The sequence below is a fragment of the Panthera leo genome, chromosome E3 (genome assembly GCF_018350215.1).
Source record: "Panthera leo isolate Ple1 chromosome E3, P.leo_Ple1_pat1.1, whole genome shotgun sequence".
Lineage (NCBI taxonomy): Eukaryota > Metazoa > Chordata > Mammalia > Carnivora > Felidae > Panthera > Panthera leo.
The window spans coordinates 3603392-3621316 of NC_056694.1; the positions used below are offsets into that span (position 1 = coordinate 3603392).

General features: G+C 55.7%; 1 protein-coding gene, 1 non-coding gene and 1 pseudogene across 2 annotated transcripts in view; 1 reads left to right on the forward strand and 2 right to left on the reverse strand.

Moving 5' to 3' along the window:
* Positions 1 to 823: 823 nt before the first annotated feature.
* Positions 824 to 908, reverse strand: TRNAR-UCG. The gene has a single exon. It is a non-coding gene; the product is annotated as a tRNA-Arg (tRNA).
* A 2603-nt stretch (positions 909 to 3511) lies between these two features.
* On the reverse strand, positions 3512 to 3697 carry LOC122210377 (annotated as a pseudogene).
* A 975-nt stretch (positions 3698 to 4672) lies between these two features.
* Positions 4673 to 17925, forward strand: part of FOXK1 (forkhead box K1) — a 64194-nt gene continuing 50941 nt past the window's right edge. The window contains exon 1 of the mRNA XM_042922754.1: positions 4673 to 5307. Within this exon, the coding sequence (XP_042778688.1) occupies positions 4673 to 5307 (635 nt within the window). The remainder of the gene's footprint in view (positions 5308 to 17925) is intronic.

Below are 17925 nucleotides of genomic sequence, written 5' to 3' on the forward strand. Positions count from 1 at the left end.
GATACGAACACAGAGGTCTGGGTTCTGCAGGCATTTGACAGATATTAAGTGAGTTCCAACCCTTTGAGGATGCAGGTATGGACCAGGAGCTTCCGAACTTTGAGGCGTCTCCTCCTCGGCCCCATCTACCTGCCTTCAGACTCAGCCAGCTCTAACGCCGAGGGTTCCAGAAGCACCCTTTCTTGTTGCTGGGGCTCTGTTCTGCTTTGCACGTACCCACCCCGGCCCGAGGGTGAAAACCCCTCAGGGCCGTCGGGGGCCCAAGCCATCGCTTCTTTGCAGGTCTGGTACCGCCACCGTGTGCCTGGCATGCGATTCCCGACTTCGGCAGGTAAAGACAGGAGAGAGCGGAGGCAGGAGCCCGGCCACACCCCACCCTCCGAGCGGCTGGGCCGGGAGAACTTTCCACAATGATGGGCATGTTCTTTATCTGCAGTGATCAGGACAGTAGCCACAGGATAAGGACCTCCACATCCAGCACTTGAAGCGTGGCTCGTGCCACTGAGGAATGGAATGCTTAATTTTACTTCGTTTTAATTAGAACATACATGCAAATAGCCAGCTGTGGCTAGTGGCTTCTGAATTGGGCCGCATGGCTCTTATCCACGTTCGGGGTCTATAACGCAGGCTCTGGAGAGTTGTATTTTTATTTTTTAATTTGTAAATTAAAGTACTATTTACATAGAGGAAATTTTGCTTTAAACCTTTTTTTTTTAGCGTTTATTCACTTTTGAGAGAGAAGAAAGAGCCTGAGTGGGGGAGGGGCAGCAAGCGAGGGAGACAGAATCCGAAGCAGGCTCCAGGCTCCGAGCTGTCAGCACAGAGCCCGACGCGGGGCTCGAACCCACGAACCGCGAGATCATGACCTGAGCCGAAGTCAGACGCTCTACCGACTGAGCCACCCAGGCGCCCCGAAAATTTGCTTTTTTTAGTGCACAGTTTTGCTACTTTTGACAGATACACAGAGTCACGCGATCGCCACCACAGTCATCCCCTCCCCTGCCCCCCCAATTCCCACGTGCCATTTTGCGGTCAGCCTCTCCCCAGACCTCCAGCCCCTGGCAACCGCTCACCTGTCTCTGTCTCTATAGTTTTGCTTTTCCCGGAGCGTCCTGCAGATGAAAGCCTACCCGGTGCATTTTGGGGTTCACCCGTCTTCTGCAGATTCACACTTGGCTCTTTTTCGTTGCCACGTTGTATTCCACCGCGTGGCTATTGCCGTACGGCAATTTGTTAATCCGATCCCCAGTTGGGGTGCATTGGGATCGTTGGGGCGTTTCCACTTTTTGGTGGTTATTTGCGTACAGGTCTTTTGTACCAACGCAAGTTTGCATTACACTTGGGTTAAAGCCACGTAATGGGGCTGCCAGCCGGAAAGTAAGTTTGTTGAACTTCGTAAGAAACCGCCAAACTGTCTCCTCAAGCGGTGGCATCGTCGTGCGCGTCCCGCCAGCTGGGTCAGCGCGCCCCCCGCCGCCCCACGTTTGCAACAACAGTTGGTATCGTCATTTTCCTTAAGTCACTTCAGTAGGTGTCTACCGATGTCTCGTTTCAACTCACTCCCAACAAGGGGTGATGTCGAGACTCTTTTCCTGTGCTTGTCTGTCATCCGTATATCTTCTTTGATAAATAACCTGTTCATGTTTTGTCTTGTGTTTTTTTTTTTTTTTTTCTTAAATGGGGTGTCTCTCTGGATAGTTCACTGCCTCTTTTGTTCTTTTTTTAAAAAAAAAATTAGCGTTTTTTACTCATTTTTGAGAGAGAGAGAGACAGAGCGTGAGCGGGGGAGGGGCAGAGAAGGGGAGACACGTGATCCAAAGCAGGTTCCAGGTTCTGAGCTGTCGGCACAGAGCCCGACGTGGGGCTCGAACCCATGAACCCTGAGATCGTGACCTGAGCCGAAGTCGGCCACTTAACTGACTGAGCCACCCAGGTGCCCCTGTGCACTGCCTCTTTTTAACACGGTCTCGTCACCTCCCAATAAAGCCTACTTTTCTTCTTGATGGTTTACTGTCTTGGTATTAGTTCTATTTCTTTCTGTTTCTGCAACCAGCTCCGGGAGCTTCTATCAGGGTAAGAGCCCGACGGTCACAGGGTCCGAAAGGCTGACAAGGTTCGCCCTTGCCAGCTGTTTATTGCTCCTTTTCCGAGTGGCCGATTTGTGAAGGAGCTTCTCCATGCCCTCCAGACCTGGACAGAGCGAGAAGAAGTCAGCGCCTTGCATTTTGCTTCTCTAATAGCCTTTTACTGGCCCTTTCCTCGCGCCGTCTGTTGAAGCTGTCAGGATATCCAGTGGCTTGCTGTCGGAGGAAGGAATGCAGCGGGTGTCCGGACTTGGCAGGGTCACCGTGACGCAGCCCACGAGCTGCCGGTGTTACCAACACGCGTGGCCTTGCTCCTCGGGAAAAGACTCGTGGAGCTCTGTCGGTCTGGGCCTGGCTGTCTGGCCACACGTGTGGGTGGAACTCTGGCTCCCACCTTTTGGTGCCGCTGTGAACATGGATGTACAAACATCTTTTCAAGACCCTGCTTTCAACTCTTTGGGGTTTATACCTAGAAATCGAATTGCTGGGTCACATGGTCGTTTTATGTTTAATGTTTTCAGGGACTGCCAGAGTGTTTTCTACAGCAGCTGCACGATTTTACCTTCTCACCACCAGTGTGTATGCAAATGTCTTTGTATCAGATAAATATTGCCCAAATCCCCCAACTTCTGTCCACCTCTCTCCTTCGGCCCCCGCCCTGCCCCCTCGCCTGAGTTACCAGCTTCCTTACTGGCCTCCCACAGTCACTGACCCCTTTCTGACTCGAGCTCCACACAACAGCCAGTGGTTCTGTTTCAAATACGTGGGTCAAATACGTGTGCCTTTCTGCCGAAAAGCCCTCAGTGGTTTCCACGGCCGGTGGGACAAGACCTAAATCCTTACATGACCCAACATGGCCCGTTAGGCTTTTTTGCCTAATTGGGCCCAGCTGACGTGGTCACTCTTTCTTCCATCCTCAGTGACCTGTCAGTCCCTTGAAGGTGCCACGCTCCCTTAACACATGCTGTTCCTTGGCTAGAATCCCATCCCCCAGACTCCCACCCCCCCCTCACCCCAAATCATCTTTGGACTTCAGATCAACTGTCATCCCTTAGGGAACAGATCCCTGACCCTGCTTCTACTGTCCTCTTCCCTCTGCCAAGTATGTTTTCTTGTGACAGCTTTTCATAAAAATGTTTTACAACCCCCCCCCCCCCCGCCGCACCCCGCCAGCACCACAAACTTCTCTATCTCCATTTGTACCTCTGTATTTGCTCAGACGATGATTGGTTAATACATCCCGCACGTCCAGGCTGGAAAGTGAGTAAACAGGCAAACTTCTCACCCTGGGGGGCCCCTTCTCCCCACACACTCTCAGGTCACCACCCAGCAATGCCTCACAGGATTTTTGATGGTGGTGATTTTGTATTTATAAGCACATGCATTTGACCCACGTCTGCATCTCCCACTGAATTGTTAGCCACCAGGGAGGGTCTGTGTTCTGACACCTGACAATCATTTTTTTTTTCCTCCCCCACTATCCCAAATTACGCAGTGGAGGTTTCTGCAGTTGGGGAGGTCGCAGGGGTCAGCACATCTGGAGTGCAATGGACCAGCCTCGTCCTGGGAAAACCACCTTCATGATCACGGTATCTCCCCGGGCAGGTAAGTATTCGACAATTATTAAATGATGGAAATGTGGGAACGTTGCCACCTTTTTAGGGGGCCTGGCTGAATTAGGAAGGCATATGGGGGTCCTCCGTAGTACTAGAGGGGTACTAGAGGGGTCTGACCCCCAATGCCCCACTGGCCAGGCATGTTCTTCCCGGATGAGCAGGTAAACAGCTTGAAGGGCAAAGCTGTGTCTGTCTTCCTGAAGCCGGTGCCTAGCCTGGGTCCCGGGATATTTGATCTAGCTGTTAGTTGATTGAATAAATGATTCCAAAAAGGAACACAGACATCAGGGATCGCGAGCATCTTTAGGCAAACTCCATTTACAGTAGAAAACCCTTAATTCAGGTGCTTAAGTGTGACGGCAGTTTAGCCTAGGGGGGTGGAGCGTCTGGGCCCCAGAGACTGCTGAGCTCATTTGTCCCTTTGCCCAGTGACCCAGGAGAAAAACTCTCCAGCTAGACTTTTAGGGGTTCCCCTCCTCGGCCCTCCCACCCCAAGCAAGGCCGGGGAGGCCGGGGAGGGGGGGGGGGGGGAAGGACAGTCGTCCCTCCCCCCTCCCCAGGACTGTCCCCACCTTCCCGGCCCCCCCACCCCCACCCAAGGACAGGAACTGGGGCAGGACAGCCGTCCCCCCTCCCCGGTCTTCTCCCACCCCCACCCCAGGAGTGGGAGGCCATTTGTCCCCTCCTCCCCTGTCCCCCGCCCCCGGCCCCAGGACGCGAGCGCGGGGAAGGCAGCGCTCCCCCGCCGGGGCCCTCCACCCCACCCCACCCCACCCCACCCGAGGACAGGGGCGGGGGGAGGGCAGCGCGCCGCCGGCGTGGACACCGCCCCGGCCCGCCCCGGGAGCGCGCGCGGCCTCCGGCTCCGCTCCGCCCGCGATCCGGCCCGGGATGCCGCGCCCGCCCGCGCCCCGCGGAGCCCCGCCCCCCGCCGCCGCGCCGCCGCCGGAGGCCGCTCGGAGCTGCGCGAACATGGCCGAAGTCGGCGAGGACAGCGGGGCCCGCGCCCTGCTGGCGCTGCGCTCGGCGCCCTGCAGCCCCGTGCTGTGCGCCGCCGCCGCCGCCGCCGCCGCCTTCCCCGCCGCCGCGGCCCCCGCGGCCCCCGCGCCCGGGCCCGCCGCCCCGTCGCCGCCGCCGCCCGCCCAGCCCCCGCCGCCGCCGCCACCGCCGCCGCCGCCGCCGCCGGGCGCGATCGCGGGGGGCGCGGGGGCCGCGGGCGCGGGGGCCGCGGGCGCGGGCGGCGCGGGGGCCGCGATCGCGGGCGGCGCGGGCGGCGCGACGGGCCCGGGCGCGGGGGCCGCGTCGGGCGAGGCCCTGGTGGCCGCGGCGGCCGCCTCGGTGCGCAGGAGCCCCGGGCCCGCGCTGGCGCGCCTCGAGGGCCGCGAGTTCGAGTTCCTCATGCGGCAGCCCAGCGTCACCATCGGCCGCAACTCGTCGCAGGGCTCCGTGGACCTGAGCATGGGCCTGTCGAGCTTCATCTCGCGGCGCCACCTGCAGCTCAGCTTCCAGGAGCCGCACTTCTACCTGCGCTGCCTCGGCAAGAACGGCGTCTTCGTGGACGGGGCCTTCCAGCGGCGCGGCGCGCCCGCCCTGCAGCTGCCCAAACAGTGAGTTGCCGCGCCCCCGCTCCCCGCCCCCCCCCCCCCCCGCCCGGCCTGGACCCCGGGGTCACCCGGACCCTCGGCCCGACTCCCGACTCGTGGTCACCTTCGGCCTTTGGCCCGGCCCGGACCCAGAGGTCACCCTGACCCGGGGCCCGAGCCTCGTCCCGGGGTCACTCCCGACCACCGCCCAGGATCCGCAGCCTGACTTAGATCCTGGGGTCACCCCAAACCTTGCCCTGACCCCGCCCTGCCCGACACCGGAGACGCCTCCGACCCCGCCCAGCCTGGGCCTCAGGGACGTTCTCCAACCCAGGTCCGGTCTGTGCTCAACCGGGACACAAGGTCCACTCCTGACCGCCGCCCCCCCCCCGCCCCGACCCTGCTTGGGCCTTGGGCTCCGAGGGTCGCCCCGCCCCCACCGAGCCTGAACCGTAAGGGTCGCCCTTGCCTCTGCCGGGCCTGGACCGGAGGACACGCCTGACCCCCGCCCAGCCTGAGTCCAGGGGTCGCCCCTGCACGCACTCCTGGAAAGGATTGCATCGGGAGGTGTTGGTCGGGGAGGTGCGCCCCTCACCCCCTCGCGCTAGGGGCCGAGTCAATGGCAGTGACTTTGGGCGTGTGAGGGACGTTCCCATTCCCAGGGCGAGTGACAGGGCAGGAAGTGCTCGGTCCTCAGTGCCCCTGAATGCGCTGCTCCTGGGGTGGGGCAGTGGTACCCAGCACTTCGAGCATTTGTAGCACAGCCTGGGATTCCTGAGCCCAAAGGAGAAACAGCAGTGGGGGGGGGGGGGGGTCAGGGCAGGGAGAAGGCGGTTCCAGGGGTGGCACGGCCACTGTCACATGCGTGCTTTTAGCGACATTCAGTCACTTTCCCTTGTCTTCTGGCTCCCACATCCACTTTTTCCCCCACGGGCTCTGCTCCTGCGATCCCTGCTTTCTCAAGGTCTGTTGATGAGAAGAAAGCCTATTTACCTGCCCCGCTTCCTCTTCAGGGCACTTTCTGTTTCTGTGTAGTAATTGCCTTTAACTCCTCACGGAGTGTCTATATTTCTCCAACCGGCTTCCTGCTCCCCAGTCGTCTCTGATGGGCTAAGTGTTCTTTTTTATGAGAGAGTTCAGGGGATTTTTGCTGGGGTGATCCCCGGCACCCAAAGCTTGTTTCTGTAAACTTCTCCCCTCCCCAGGGTCTTGGCGAGCTGGCTTGTAAATATTGCACTGAATAGTTTCCCAGTGCAACACCAGCAGTGACTCATCCCTGCTTAGGGTGTGAGAACAGACCTTTATTTTGCAAACTTGAAAGGTATGTATTTGGGTAAAATCAGGGCTTGGCGAGTCACAGAGTTATTCTATCCTGTGTTTGTTACCACTTTGTTCTCTCTGTTCTGGGCCATTCAGTACATTTCAGGGCCTGGGAGAGTGACAGGCAGAACAGCGCCTTCCCCTCCCCGCCCCGGGGCTCTTAGAGGCCTGTTTCTGCTAATGCGCGTCTGTATACTGGAGGCTGATCTTCAGAGCGCCCTGCCCAGCTGTTGAATAGGTACACTAACTAGGGCCTAGCTTACTGAATCTAGAGCCCACGGTATCTTCTGGAACTCGCAGGGACGGAGTGTTAGCCCGCCGAGTCCTCAGATCAGCCTCAGGATGGGCCAGTCCCAGGTCTGTGGCCTGTAACGCGTGGTGGGTGTTCGTGGTGCATCTCAGGTCTGCCCTCGAGGGGCCTGCCTCCTTGGTGGGCGCGTCTGGAGCGCTGTGCTGTGGCTGACCGGGCTCTCTGCCCCGCTGTGCCTGTGTCTGACTCGAGACGAGCTTCTGAGCAATCTCCACGTAGGCAGTGATGTAAAAATCACAAGAGCAGAACAAACGGGCAGAAGGAGAAACATTAAGTGGAAGTCCGTGTCTCCCCTCCCGTTTGCTTCTGAAAACCGACAAAGCCTGTTGACTGACGTGTTTGGCAGTTTGAGTGGGTTTATGTTTTGTTTTGTGTTTTGTTTTGTTTTGTTTTTCTGTTTTAGACAGCATAAACTACTCCGTAATCCCTCATATGAAATGGCTGTTGTCAACTTCTCAAAGCTAGGCTCTCTGGCCTGTCCCACCGAAAGCGCTCAGGAAATTTTAATGAATTCAGCGCAAGGAAGTTGAATGTGTACGTTTTTGTCACTCCCAAAATGGGAAATTCGTTATTTTTAAAGAAAGGTAGTAATTAATGTCTGTTTCCTCTCAGGCATTGGTACATGGTTTTGCCATTAATATTGAAGCTATGGGGGCACCTGGGTGGCTCCGTTGGTTAAGCGTCCGACTTCCGCTCAGGTCATGATCTCACGGTTTGTGAGTTCCAGCCCCGCGTCGGGCCCTGTGCTGACAGCTCAGAACCTGGAGCTGCTTCCGATTCTGTATCTCCCTCTCTCTGCCCTTCCCCTGCTCTCTCTCTGTCTGTCTCAAAAATAATTAAACATTAAAACAATGTTTTTTAGTATTTGAAGCTATGAATTTCTTTACCATAAATTTAAAATTCCTATCGTATTGGCATTTCGTTGATTTGGCGATGCTTGGATTTCATGGAGTGCAGGTGCGTGAGCCTTGGGGCCTTGTTTTTTGTTTTTTGTTTTTTTTTTTTTTTTGCGCTGTGGTCATAGACACACCCTTTCCCGTTGGGGGACGTCCCACGCACCTCCCGTCCCGGGGACAGGTTCCGCTGCGCATTCCTCACTCTTCTTCCCCGCTCAAGAAAGCACGTGGCTAAGAGGAATACCAGAATGTACCCCCATTTATTTCTAGAGGTACGTCTTCCCAGAACCTCCATGTTTTTGAATGACCGGTGGGAAAACAGTTCCTTGTGACACACTGAGAGCCGGCCCTGCCTGCGGCTGCGGGGCTCCACCGTGCTGAGTGCGTGGGGACGCGCAGGGAGGGAAGCGCGTCCCTTATGACTCGTGCTAAGTTATCCACGCCCCTAAGGCAGCGCGCACCTCGCTGGACTCTGCCGGGCCTCCCGAGCCGCGAGTCCAGCATCTCTCCCCACGGCTGGGCCGGGCGCGGTTCTCCCTGCCTGGAGACGCAGCGCAGGAACAGGCGGGCAGTGCGTGCCCAGAGCTGAGTTGTGTTTGTTGAATGAACTCATGAGTAACTGGAGGGATTTGCCGCGTCCGTGGGGAAAGCGGTGGCGCTGATCTCACGCGGTTTTCTGAGGTGGAGAGTCAACTTGCCCCGGGGACGCGTGGACCCCGTTCCCTGGTTTTACGGGTGGATACAGTGTGCGTGTGACTAGTTCTTTACGCCCTCAGATTTGGAACTTGATGTCGATGTTATGTGTGAGCCACACAGAGAGAGGCCCGTACGCAGCCCCCCACGTGCTCTTGCCCCTTTTTTCCAGCCTTCTTTTCTTTAAAAAACAGGTTTGTAATAAACATGGGCTACTTGATTAATTACAGTACAAACAAGACTTCTGTTTGCGGTGGCCTCTGGGAGTGGGAAGATCATAGGGTCCTTTTTTCCCTTTTTCCTTTCCCGTGTTTTCCAACCTTTTGGGGATGAGCAGGGGTCTTTTTTTCTTCCCCCGACACTTTTTATGACAGAACATTTCAAACTTAAAAATAGAGCGGTGAACTTCTATGCACCCGTCACCGGCGTCGGGGGTAGCCTGCCGTGACCTGGCTTACTTTTCCTTCGTCCCCACTCAGCTTTCCTGCGGCCCCCACTTATCTGGACGGAAATCATAAATGTCATCTCCTTCTGTGTGTCAGCGCTTCAGTAAAGATAAAGATCCTTTAAAAAAATTTTTTTTAACGTTTATTTATTTTTGAGACAGAGAGAGACAGAGCATGAACGGGGGAGGGTCAGAGAGAGGGAGACGCAGAATCTGAAACAGGCTCCAGGCTCCGAGCTGTCAGCACAGAGCCCGACGCGGGGCTCGAACTCGCGGACCGCGAGATCGTGACCTGAGCCGAAGTCGGACGCTCCACTGACTGAGGCACCCAGGCGCCCCAAAGATAACCACAATGGTATCACACCTTAAAAATTCACGATAATTTCTTCACGGTCATCAAACTTCCGGCCACTGTATGCGTTCCCCTTGCTGTCTCGTGAATTTCTCTTCTCACACTGTGCTTATTTGGATCAGGAACTAAATCAGGTGCAGACAGCCTGTTTGGCTGGTGTCACTCACATCTCTTGTCACCTGTAGGCTCCGTCCGTCCCTGTTTCCCTCGCTGAAGAGATGGGCTCACTTGCCCCGTATCGTTTCCACAGCCTGCATTTGTGGACTGGATTCCCATGGTTCCCCTTACGTAGGTTAGTAGTGGGGCTAAGATCTGATCGGACGCAGGTTTGATGCTGTTTTGCCTGAGCTGCCTCTTAGGCGGTAGGGCGTGTGCCTGTCAGGAAGCAGAGATGTCTGTCTGTCTCCCCTCGCGCCTTTGGACGGTCCTTGCCTGGGCCCGTAGACTGGTTACCGCCTGTACCGTGGCCCGTGATCTTGGCGCCTGGCCGTGCCGGCGTGTGCCCCCCTCTGAAGGACATGCTGTGAGCGGCCCGTGGGAGGGCTCTCAGCTTCCGCACACGGACCGTGATGGAAGGTTACTGACTGTGACCAGCAGAGCATTTTAGCACGTACGAGATTGTTTCCTGTAGCTTCCCAGGGCTGTTCCGCCGTGGTCCCTCGAAAAGTATGGAATCAGTCACTAACCGTCATAGCTGTAGTTATCAGATTGAAGTCATTTTGAAAGTAGTCGGAAAATGCCCCAGATTTGCTGCAGACAGCAGCCTCCCAGGCAGCAGAAGCTGCTTTTCTCCCTCACTCTCGACGCCGTGCCTCCCCGTCCGCCGCGGCCGCAGGATCCCCTCGCGACCCGGAGCCTGGGTCGTGGCCGGAACTGTGTGCTGCATGGGGTTCGGGACGGGAGAGGGTGTCAGCTCAGCTCCCAGCCGCCGCGAAGGGAGACTGTGCCTTGGACTGGAGAGAAGACAGGTGGCCAGAAGGGCGTCTGAGGAAGAAACGTCCCCGTCCGGGGCCTCCCAGGAGGGAAGAGACGGTGTGGGTGTGGAGGCTGCCGGACTCAGATGTGCCCATGGAAGGAGGAGCCGCTCAGGAGACCAAGCTGTGGGTTCGGCCGCATGGTGTCCGCACGGCGTGGGCCAGAATACAGGATGCACATTTTCCCTAGATACACCCCTCGCTCTGGTTTTCTTGCCCTTTGGCAGTTGTTGTGGATCACTTGTGGATATTTGTTCAAAGTTACACTGTCATCTTGTTAAACGTTTGCTTGGAAAGGCCTTATTTCTGGGAGCGTAACCCATTGGGAGCCGGTACGCGGAATCCCTGTTAATGAAAACGTGTGCCCCTTACCAACATTCAGTTCACGCTGACTTTTTTGGGCCTGTCACCCACATAGGAAGACGTATGTAGTATTTTAGCAATGAGCCTGTGAGAAGGATATTACTTATCACGGAGCATGTGCTGAAATCGAATTTATAATAACTTTACAAAAGCCTTTGTCACTGGGAGAGGGAGAGGGCTGGTGGGCGCCCAGAGGGTATCGTGTAGAGTTTTAATGACGTTCATAGTCAGTGCTTTCGAAAAAGACAGCTATGTTTACAATTATGAGCTGAAATGAAATGAAAGCTTTTGATTTGGAGATACAGTAATTTACTGTTTGCTGTTTTTGCATCTTGTGAATGTCAGGGGATAAACTTGGTAAATTAATGACAACTCAAATTACAGCAATGCCTCATTTCCATAATTACCCTGCATTTAAAGCATTTCATATTAACAGGAGAGGATTATATAAATGCTTTTACTTTGATTTCCTGGAAATAGGCCCTTGCATCGTGACTTGCAAGGAGGTTTTGTGGGCAACATTCGCTGCCGCTGTCGCTTCTCACAAGTTTCCGGTTTTCTGGGCAAAGGTTCCTGATGGATTGAAAGGAAAGCAGATGGAATCTCTGGCCGTGCGTGTATTTCATAAACGTATAAAGGGAAGCCGTGAGGGTGTGCCGTGCACTGCCCAGGAGTCTTGGACAGAGGCCGTGAGCACAGCGGGTCCCCGCCGGCCTGTGCTGGTGGTCCTGCCACCGTGCTCCTGGGGCCTCAGCAGACCCCCTTCCAGGAGCCCGATGGCAGGCCGAAGATGTGTTAGCGCGGCTTTTGCTTTCCTCTGACATAACGGTTCCAGCCTTACATCATGAACCGGTCGCAAATGTGTGGCATCCTCTCTCCTACGAATACTTTCCGGGAGGCACGCACAGAAGAAATGGCTATTTTTACGTGGTCTGCTTAAGAAGACGCCTTTTCCCCGTAGTCATCTGTCACATGTTCCACCATGCCCAGAAAGGCACACATGTATCTTCTGTTTGTTTCCTCGGCAAGCGGGGCTCTGGTTCTTCTGCACGTGCGCGCAGAGCGGGGCTGTGACTGCGTCACCTTCCTGCTGGAAGCCACAGCGGCCGCCCGGCACCCTGCCCCTGAGCCCCGGCCCCGGCGCTGCTGAAGGGCTTCCCCTGGCCTGCCCCTCTTCCCCAGGGCACCCCCCTCCCCCCGCCTCGTCCTCTCCAGCAGGACTCAAGATGTTGCATCCAAGGGCCCTTCCACACCCTCACACGTCTGGGGACCCCGGAGACCTTTCGTTCACGTCACCCTCAACGATTGGAAGTGAGAAGTTCAAATACACGTGTTTATTGACCTGCTCAGAAAGAGCAGTGATAAATGTATCTCAAGAATCGCTGTTCATGACAAAACCACTCTATTTCCCCAGACACAGACATTTAGAGTAGGCTGTTTGGTGTTTTAAGGCTTTAAGTAACGGTTTAAGCTCTGGCTTGATCGAAGGCGGCTGGAATGTCCTGGCTGCTGTGCCTCTCGTCTGTGGGGGTAGGTGGCTTTGGTTCAGGCTGGGAAGGAAATTCAGCCTCACGCAGAGAGGGGGCTGGACGAGGGAGGGGTATCCTAGCGCCTTTCGGACGATTGTGGACGTCGTTCCTCAACGCCTCCCCGGAACCTGACAGGTGGTAGTTTCTTCAGGGTCACTTGCGGTATGGAGTCTGACACATCATCGGTGGACGTGTTCTCTCTCCGTTACATTAAAACCTGTTGCTCTGTCTCACATCTGGAATAAATCTCTCATTACCCGGCTTGGTTTTGTGACCTCATGCATTGGTTGATTATTGGGGGAAGTATCGATTGAATTACGCAGATCTCCTGATGTCAGTATGTCTTACCATATAAAGAAAAGCATATTTTGTCTTAAGTTGGGTCTGTAAATTTGAGCCCCCTTGAACCCAGCAGGACATTTTTTTGGAAAATAGAAATATTTGAAAGGATCAGACATTTTGATGTAGTGTAATTGTAACATTTGCTTTAAAAGTTGAGCGACACAGTGTATTGTTATAGAAATTAAAAAAGTCATATAATTTAGTCATTGGCCTTGTTAGCACCTCATGACCTAATTAGGCTTAAATTTAGGTGGTTTTTTTTTTTTTTTCCCCCTTGTATGGACAGTCAATTCTTGATGATTTCATATGGGGCTGTCCCATCTTGTCAGTTATTTCTGTTGTCTTCCCATAACCAGGCAGGGCATGGGGGCCCTCGTCCTTCTTCCTGGTTCCCGGGTGGTGGTCCTGCTGTCCCCCCTCAGCCACGGGAGTGGGGCCACCAGGAGAAGTCAGGGAGAAGGGTCTGGACACAGAACTGTGAGAGTCCTCACGGGGTGTCAGTGACAGAGGAGGTGTGTTTTTATGGAAATAACTCCCCGTTTGGGATTCCTTTCGAAACCCTTCTGAGCACACTTCTAAAAAACTGTGCCAACTTTCGATAAACACTGGCATTCCCTCCCTCCCTGATTTCGTATTTTCCCCCCTAGATCTCTTTTCCCTCCTCGCAGTAAATCAGTATCCTAGGGCCCAGCACTGACCTTCTGTCTGCTCAGAAGAGACTCTGCTTTCTGGGGTTTGTAGCGCAAGAACAAAAGGTACTCACTGTTTTTCCAGACGGACAAGCAGAAACGCCGAGTGCGTTCTGACCCCTCCCGGGCCCTTCCCACAGACTCGCACTGCCCCCTTTCACAGCTATTCTGGGTTTTATAAACTTCATAGTTGCGGAGTTTGGGGTCACGTGGTGGTTGTGCCTTTGACGCCCGAGCCGATCGGTGGCCTAGCGAGCTGCTCGGGAAGATGTCCACCAGGACCCCTCCCGCCCGACACTGCTGAGCCACGTGAGTGATTTGGGCTCAGGCACGTGCACGGGCAGTGGCTGGGGCCAGCTGTCCATCAGAAACCTGCCCAGAAAAACTCCCTCCTATCACATGATTTGGTTACAGTTTACCGGTGAAATTAAGGGTCCTTCTCTGTGCTACCGTGGAGCCGTGGGGGGAACACAGGCAGTGAAAAATAGCTTGTAAGCCTAGGAACCCTTCGGAGCTGATTCAGAAAGAGCGTGACAGTGGAGTCTGATGGTCCCGGTGGCAAAGCAGGCAGCTCGGAGGCTGCAAAGCTCCGTGAACAGACGTTTGTGTCTGTCTGCCTCCACCCTTGGGGACATAAATATATCCGTTCTGCTTGGCTGGTACACCCCTGAAGCTGGGAACAGTGACTCATCACAGCTTGAGGAAAACATCTTTCCCTCAAGAATAGCCACCTCCCTCTGGTTGGATTCCGTATCAACTGCGAACATTTATAGCCCTGCCTTGGCTGCTGGCATGCGAGGACACTGCTGAATATTCGGCTTTCTTAGCGGTTGTGTTTTTCTCTGCGGACTGTGGTGTGAGCAGGTTTTCCAGACCCGCTGACCCCTTGGGTTAGCCAACAGGAGGTCTCACGGAGCGTCTAGAACTTTCTGCAGTGATAGAAATGTTTCGTGTCTGCGCCATCCAAGATGGCAGCACGAGGCGTGTGTGGCTGGCGAGTGTCTGAAATGTGGCCGAAGTGAGTGGAGAACTCAGTTTTTAGTTGTTTGGTCTTTAAGTTCGTTCACGTTTACCAAGCCGCACGTGCCGCTGGCCTGGAGAGGTGGCCGGTCTGTGGGTCCCCGGGGCAGGCGTGGCCGCTGCCTCAGTTTACCCGTCACCCCCGAGGCACGCGTATTATTTTCTGCAGGGTGCTCGAGGTGAGAGAGCCCCACAGGTGTGGCCCGGGCCTGGGGCTCAGGCGGACTCCCTGCGGCTCCGGGGGGTGAGGCGCGGAGGCCGCCAGCCGTGGCCTTCCGGAAGGACGTTGAAACGTCTTGTGGCTGCACAGGCCGGCCATCCTCGTCGGCTTCTGCTCCTCGGCACCGCAGACACGTGAGCATGGACGGTGTCCGTTTTCGCCTGTTGCCCGGGTTCTCGAAGCCCGAGGGCCGAGCAGAGAAGCGAGGGACCCAAAGTCGATGCCTGTGGGTAATAGAACACGCGCGGTTGCTGGTGTGGGAAGCAGCGTTCCTCAAACTCCGTGGCCCTTTCTGGCCCCGGCTTTCCTGTGCCCGTTGGTCGTCGACAGAGTGCTTGTGAGTCCAGTGCCTTGATGTGAACATTACACTCTCACAGATTTTGAAGTTCCTTTGTGAACAAACAAGCGTGCGGCTGCCTGCACGGACGCCTGCTCACGCCCGGACGTGCTGTCAGTATGGCTGGTCATTCTCTGGTGTGACTGTTGGTCGTGGACCCCCCCCCCCCCCCCCGCCCCGCAGGGATCCGCGAGCCCACGAGGGCAGGGCTGAGCTCCCTGCACTTAGCGCTCGGAGGCCACGAAACAGGAAACACCTACTTACGTACGTAACCTTCTGTGGCCTGCTGCTTGTCGTACGGGACAAATTCCAACGTCTGGCTCACGGAAAGCCCGGAATCGGTGTTTCTGATTCGTGGTCAGGAGCCCCGTGCTCCACGTGGGAAATCGGGGACCCGCCGTCGTCGGCTCGGCTCTCTGGGCCGTGGCGGTGTCTGCACCCGGCTTTCGGCCAGCGACCAGAGCTCGGCCCCGGGCCGCTCCGCGGGAGGGCCGTGTGTCCGGGAAGAAGAGGAAACGCCCCGGTGGGCGGTCAGCCGGTCTCAGCGCCTCGGGACCCTGGCAGCGGACCGCAGCCTGTGGGCGAGTCCCGCCAGACGCCTGTCTTTGTGAATGAAGTCTTACGGGAGCACGGCCGTGCCCGTTCCTCGACATGGTTTCTGCGGCTGCTTGCTTGAGGCAGAGGCGGGGTGGCCCGAAAACCTAACAGATTCAGCGTCTGGCCCTTTACAGAAACAGCGCACACGCTCGGCAGCCCAGTCCATTCAGTGATACATTTTGCCGAGATCGTTACCGGTTTTCTTTACGTGGAGCCCCTGTGTCTCTTGAGGTGTTACGTTTAATTCTGGGTGTTTTATATATTTGTCTTGGGGATGGTCACTATCAATAATGGGATCTTTTTTCCCTTATTATTTTCGAAAGGGTTAGTGCTGACATGTAGGAAAGGAGGGTTTTGTGTGTGTGTGTGTGTGTGTGTGTGTGTGTGTGTGTGTTTTCTTTTTTTGTATGCACTTTATAAGACTAATTTATTTTTAAATTTTTACATTTTAGAAACAAGCTTCCAGAAAAATTTTAAGACTCGTTCAAATAACTCCTGTCCTCTGCCCAGATTCAATGTTTAACTTTCTGCCATGTTTGCGTTTAGTATTTTCTCCACACGTATCTGTGTTGCTTGAGGGCAGGTTACGCATACGACGCCTCGTTTTCCCTTGGAGTAGGGGCATCTTCCGTAGTAGCCGCAGCTTGGTCACCGAGTTGGGGACCTCGTGCCCCGCCCTCTAATCCACGGCCCGTGTGCCCACGCCGTCAGGTGCCCCAGTAGCACGCTTTACGGTGTCCCGGGTCCTGTCCAGCGTGGAGCCCTGTGTTTGGGTGCCCTGTCTCTCTGGCCTCCTTGCTCTGCGACAGCTCCTTGGCCGCCTTTTGTGTTGACCTTGACGTAAAAAAAAAAAAATAGGACAGTCATCTTACCGGATGCCTCTCAAATTAGATTTGACTGGTTAAGACCAAGTCCTGATGAGATTCGGGTCAGGCATCTCCACAGCCCGAGCGAGAGCACTCCCCTTCTCCAGGGCCACTCCAATGCTCGCGTCCCTCCTGGTGGAGGTGACGAGGATCCCTTGGTAGAAGTGTTGACTGCGCTTCTCTGCCCCATAGTTACTGTTTTTCCTTTTGTAGTTAACAAGTAATTTTTGCCCTTCAGCGCTGGAATAAAATGCTTATTTTGTATCTAGTCGCTGTTACCGTTCCTTGTAACAGTTTTTAAATTCACGGTTTGCATGCGTTTTCTAGGTCAAATTTTCATCCGCAAATGATGATTATTTTGTGTCTTTCTTCCACTACCTTTTATCTCCTTTCTTCTTGCATCTTGTTGACTTTGCTAGAACCTCCAGGTAACACAGAGTGGGCACCCTGATGGTGGGCTCCATTCTTGTTTGGAGCCGGACCAGGAAGGCTTATGGGGCCTTTCAGAGTAAATGTAGCCTTGCTGCTCCGAAGCTGCTTCCCGAAGGCAGTCTTCCTGGCACCTCGCCGAGGTGAGCCCGGGGCTGCGCACCCACGGCACCCCTGGTCTGGCCATCCCGCTGTTACTGTAGGGTCGGTAGTGTGTTTATCTGACATGATCTGGTGGGGGTGGGGGGTGCGCAGGATTGTGCCTTCCTCATTTACTGCTGTCGTCCCAGTACCAACCAGCGACCCCGGGCTGGGCACATAGTTGGCGCTTTGTAAGTTGTTGGCAGAATGAATAAAAAAGCAAACAGGAAAGGTCTGAGTGCAGAAATAACCTGGCAGAAGACGGTGACCAGAGGTGACAGGAGCTTAGCATCTAAAAGGTCTGCATCGTCACCCCCCAGCTGGGTGCCCTTGGGCAGGTGCCCCGACCTCAAGCTCCATCTGCGAGACGGGCACACTCCCCACTTGCTGGGGAATTCCGAGAACTAAAAGCGGTGGGCCAAGGTGTTCACCTCAGTGTCTGGTGCATAGGTGACCCCTCCACGTGCCTAGGCCGTTGCCATCGCTGCTGTGACCGTGACCGTGTAGGAGAGGCTTTGTTGCTCTGTGAGGCGTCCGGGTGTCCGAAGTGAGATCTCCTTTGTGGTGGGAAAGCTGTTGCAGGGCCCGGAGCCCGTCTCGGTGGGGTAGTCCGGCCCCCGCCCTCCAGCAGAGGTGCCGGTCACTGGCAGGGTGTCACAGAGCGTGGCATCCGGCCTGTGCCGGCTGGAGACTGGGCTTGGGTGGGCCAGGATCCCTCGCAGCTCCTCAGGCGGTGCAGTCAGAGCAAACTAGGGTTTGTTTCTGGTGTTTCTCTGAGCTGCTTGCGCAGAGGGTGGGGATTTGAAAAGACAAACTCGGGTTTTCCCGTGGATCAGTTTGAACCGCCTTCGTGGGGCTCAGAGACCGGCCCGCACTGGGGCGGGACGCTGAGAGCAAAGCCAGCCTCAGCGCGGCGGTCTGACGGCCCCTGGCTGGGACGCAGGGCACTCGGCAGGGGATCAGTGGGCAGCTGGGGACGGAAGCCCAGATCTGATCCGGTAATTGGTCTGCACGTCAAGGCGTTTACAAATACGGACAAGTATGGAAGATGACGGAACGTGTGCTCGTGACCCACGAAGAATTGGCACTTGTTCACATTGTGTCATGTGCTTTCAAGGC